Raw genomic sequence first — 5,000 nt, forward strand, 5'->3', positions numbered from 1 at the left:
TCATCATATATCTTTAAAATAACGTAATACGTATTAGAATGTTCGTGTGATTCCTGGGACCTCACTCCAATTGTGCCATATTTGTTTACATGATTTACATATGGAGTTCTTTCGGAAACACAAAAAATTGACGGAAAAAGTGCTAGTGTGATAGGACCTTTAGCCCGAAAATTATCTCTTTCTCTATCTGCAGAAAATCTTTCTGCAGAGACAGATAACGGGAACACATTGAATTGAGATCAAGGATGTCAAACTCATCTGAGTACTGCCCAAGATAACCTGAATTGATTAGTTAAGGTTAGGTTAGGTTGGTGAAGTTAGGTTAGGTTAGATTCAGGAACCGGATCTGTGCCTTCAAGAAAGAAAATCTTGTAGAAATGGATCCGTTTCCATAAACCTTGCCTACAAAGAATCCTCCACATATTTATGGCAGGAGAGAGTGTACGTCTGCCATGCAGGAGCATCGTTCTGACTCTCCTGATGTGAATACGTGGAGGTTTCTTTGTTTTCCTGGGTGTGGGTTGTATTAAAGATTAAAAACTCCATGCATTAATCGATATTGTAACTGAATCTGTGTATATCATATACATTTTACCCCAATTTCCCCTGGTACCTTACATGTACTCCCCTCCTATCAGGGCCAAGAATGTAGGGTGCTAAAGGGCTTCTGTGCAATAAAACCTACATATTTGAATTGTAAGTGGAAAGAAGAATCCAACTATACCAAAATAGTCACAGTCTGTTTTGTGAACGTATTAGATCAAATTCCCATGTTTAGTTTTCAGTTAGGCCACTAAAATGAACTTGAAATCAAAAGACAACTCGTCACCAAGGACTGTGTCACATTGCTTATTGTTTGGGGTGTCATGCATTTCCACTATTTGAGGAAACTCAGAGCTGCGTATCGTATCATGAAGAGGCATGTAGGATTGCTGAATTGAATTGAGTATGGATTGTGCACTGATCATGCAAGATATATATTAGTTAATGGTACAATATTTAGTTAGAGGTAGTGATGGAGTGTGGTAATCAGACCAGTATGCAGTGATAGAAAGATACAAACCAAGGCATAGTTCTTCTATGGCAACATTAGTGAAAATGCCTCCCAAAGGTGCTATATGTAAGAAAAAAGAGAAGAGAAACCCCTTTTTTTTCTAAGTTGCTCTTGTTTTCATTCTAAAGATATATACTACATTTTATAACTCATTACAGGGATACGTCAAGTAGTTCATGTATTGCTACGTACTTGTGAGATAATTTTTTTGTGATCAGTGATAATGATCGTGAATGATTCCAACTTTATGCCTAAACTGTTTCAGGTTCTTGACCGCAGACAGGTGAGAAGCTGGTCCACAAAGAGCTGGCATCCTTTCACATCTGGTGCTGTAACTGTTCCTACAACAAACAACCTTGCAGTAGTCATCAATGGAAATTCCATTTCCCAGTGGAGTCGTGAAGAGGATGACATCGATAATGTCAAGCGTTATAATGTAAGATTTTTGTTAGTCTGTCTTGTTAGGTGGGTTAAGGAATGTTTTTGAAGCGTATATATTCATTGTTATTAGATATATAATGGGATTAAGTCATTAACAGTTGTTGTTTGTAATAAATGTTGCAGAGATGAAGGAATTAGTTTTGAGAAGAAAAAAATTGAGGATAGTAGAGGGTTACTATGGGGACAGACATATAGCAGGACAGGACATGTTTTCTCCCAGATAATCTATATATTATGATAATGTTATTTTTAAAGAATCATATAAGAGCACTAATCACTCACTCTCCACTTCAGTTTGAAGCCCCAATCCATCAACTCCTCGTAAGTGCAGACAAGGTATACACTGTCTTCACCAATGGCGAAATTGAAGAGCTCCAGTCAGCTATCAGTACAAGGCGTGAGAGCAAGCAAGGGTTCTTGCAGGAGGATGAGACTATCACCTACGTGCAGATCATTGAGAGCACCAACACAGCCCTGATTGCTACCAAAAAGAGAGAGGTTGGTGGAAGTGTGCAGTCGAGATAAGGTGGTATTATTATTGAGGATGATATTATTGTTTTTATTATTATTATTATTATTATTATTATTGATATTGTTGTTGTTATTAATAATCTCATTACTATTAACCCAATTATGCTGGGTAAAAAATTTGACAAGTGGACATAATTGCAAGTTTATTAGTGCACATCGACAGCTTCCTGTTTGCGCTTGACTCGTTCAGTAGTTTGAGGGTAACATTAAACACTTAAAATCTTGTATTTCAAAGCAGTTTTTAATGATATCAAGTTTTTGAAGATTTACTTTCACTTAAGGTGCTATTGCCAAAAAGTTTTACCATAGAATGAAGCTGCTACTATCAGAGAAAAACAAGCTCAGTCCCACTACTTTGTCCACAACAGCCATGGGATGTAGCACATGCCACCTAGCAGGAAGTGGTTAAGATTATTTTTAGTAGTAGTATTAATGTTACTATTATTATTGTTGTTATTGTTATTAAAATTATTATCATTATTATTATTATTATTATTATTATTATTATTATTATTATTATTATTACTATTATTGTTATTGTTATTATTATTAGTAGTAGTACTTTATTATTATTATGATTTAAGGATGATGTTTCTTATTCTTATTGTCATTATTGATATTTTATTATTGATAATATTTTCTATATCTGTTTTTATCATTAGTATTTTTTACATTGTTATTATCTTTGTCTGGCCAGGTGACAAACAGTCAGTCTTTCCAAGTAAAAGGAGAAAGATATACTTAAAGATATATTAGCATATATCTGTGAGATCATGTGATTTCATTGCTTATGAAAATTATTACCTATGTCTTTTTCCTCACACAGCAGGCATCTTGCACAAAACTGTACGAACTGCAGCTGAACCAGAGTGGAGGAAGGTCGCCCCGAGGATATGACTTAGCTGTGGCAAATTGTACACTCACTGGCCTGTGTGCCCTCTCCTCGTCCATACTAATCACGTTATGTATGTCTGGAGTTCTTTCTGTTTTTTGTGTTTTGAATATTATTAGTTGTTGTTGGTGTTATTACTAGTTATTATTGAGGGAAGGATAGGGTATCATGGCATTATTGATTCTGAAATGTTACTGTAAAATTAGGTAGTTTCTTAGCAATTTTTATTCCATGATTTATTCCATATAAGTAGGCCTGGCATGAAATTTAGTTCAATGCTATCCATTTTTTTCCAGTTTTCTAGTTGGACCTTGTGAAATACATATATTTTTTTTTCTTCTATATAGGTATTTTGAAAAAAGGGAGATTCTTAGATTTATTACTGACATGATGTATTATTTTTTGCCCAAACAAAATGACTCATTAAGAATCCCCTTTTTGAAGGCCCTTAAAGTCAATCTTCATTTTGGTTAATGGCACTGTGACAGACAAGTTCACATCTTATAGTGCCACTTGTGTTATTGTGTTGATATGTTATATGTTATTTTTAAACAGTTTTTGTTACCTTACAGAGTAAATGCTTACTTACAAAATTTTCATTGATGATAAGCAAATTGATATTTCATGAACTGCTTTCACCAACAGGGTCCAATGGAGATATGTACAGTTTTGACCTGCGGAATGATTCTTTGGAGAAGCTACCAGGGAAAAAACATGCAACAGAAACCTCAGTTATACCATCGAAAATCACGAAAATTTTGGAACTCTCTCCTAGCCATATAGCTCTCGTTGGCATGGGCAAAGGAGATGAAGGTGAGTCTATATATGTAATTTTTATATGTTTGATATTCTTAAGGTTTATCACACTGGGCTTATAAAGCAAGACATTGAACTGTAGGTATCCTTGGATTGGTCTGGATTTTGCTATCACATGACTAATATGCTAGCTAATATAGACCGACTTGAAATGAGGTGAAGCCTACCATAGGTGAAGCTATGATATTTAAGACCTGGGTTATAGTAGAGGAATCTAAATGTGAAAAGAGGATAACCTTAGCATTGGTATGGCATTAAAACTCATTTTCTTTAGATTTCCTAAATAGATATCCAGGTATGAACAGATTAATTAACACTCAGAGACCGGATGATGTCCTTTTATGTCCTTTCAGGAATTTCACCGACATCTATTGATATATAATGTCATGAACCTGGTTTCCTATGGCTGAGATGACACCTCATTAGACTGGTCAATGCACCTGTCTTTATCAAACTATTTATTTATTTATTTATTATTATTATTTTTTTTTTTAGGTTAAATGATTATATATCTAATTGCAATATGTAGTACATGCCTAATTTACGTTCAAGATTTGTTCCTAAAGATATCTGTAAATTGAATATGTAATTCAACCAAAGCAGGTTTTTAATGTGCTCATTGTGTTTTATATAGACCTATTAAGTTATGTATAGATTCTTGAACCTGCTGCTGCCGGGATAGAAAAAAAATGCATGCCATGCTCACCATGATTTTAGTTTACTAATCTTGCTTTCGCAGAGATAGCTTTGCAAGAGTTAGTCACCAAGGATTCTCACCTGATTTTTGGATTTTGTATTTATCTAATTACTGTTAGTATTGATAATACCATTAGTTTATAGTGATCTCAATGTTTAATGATAGCAGTAATGATATTAATTTTAAAAAAAAAGGAAAATCAAGGAATGGGGATATTCGGTAAGCCAAATATTTGGCTCCTTGGTAACAAGCACTTGTAGAACCATTTATATATAAACAAAATTCATAAAAGACAAATACAATAGATGCTGCAATTATCTGGCACTAATGTTGAGTACTTACCAGACTATTTTTGCTCTTTTCATAATTTTTTTGATGCTGGTAGTGCATATAGACAAGCAATACCCACTGATTTTGATTTATCTGTTTTATCTACACATTGATAGCTCCAGAAACACAATGTCCAAGAAATGAGTCGAGAGGCCTACTTGACCCTACCTACATAAGGAACTGGCCATCCTGACGCGTAATTCTGTAGCTTAGATACTTATTCCTCCTCGAACATGTCC

General features: G+C 34.5%; 1 protein-coding gene across 5 annotated transcripts in view; it reads left to right on the forward strand.

Annotated features, from left to right (window-relative positions):
* The window catches only part of LOC113804002 (nucleolar protein 11), a 17,758-nt gene that overhangs the window by 1,144 nt on the left and 11,614 nt on the right, over positions 1-5,000 (forward strand). For 3 of the 5 annotated variants that reach the window (XM_027354824.2, XM_070144923.1, XM_027354837.2), the window contains exons 2-5: positions 1,320-1,490; positions 1,790-1,993; positions 2,853-2,991; positions 3,564-3,731. In XM_027354824.2, coding sequence (XP_027210625.2) covers positions 1,320-1,490; positions 1,790-1,993; positions 2,853-2,991; positions 3,564-3,731 — 682 coding nt within the window. The remainder of the gene's footprint in view (positions 1-1,319; positions 1,491-1,789; positions 1,994-2,852; positions 2,992-3,563; positions 3,732-5,000) is intronic. The other 2 variants (XM_027354829.2, XM_027354847.2) reach the window with 1 other exon arrangement.

This window comes from Penaeus vannamei, chromosome 33, assembly GCF_042767895.1.
Source record: "Penaeus vannamei isolate JL-2024 chromosome 33, ASM4276789v1, whole genome shotgun sequence".
Classification (NCBI taxonomy): Eukaryota; Metazoa; Arthropoda; class Malacostraca; order Decapoda; family Penaeidae; genus Penaeus; species Penaeus vannamei.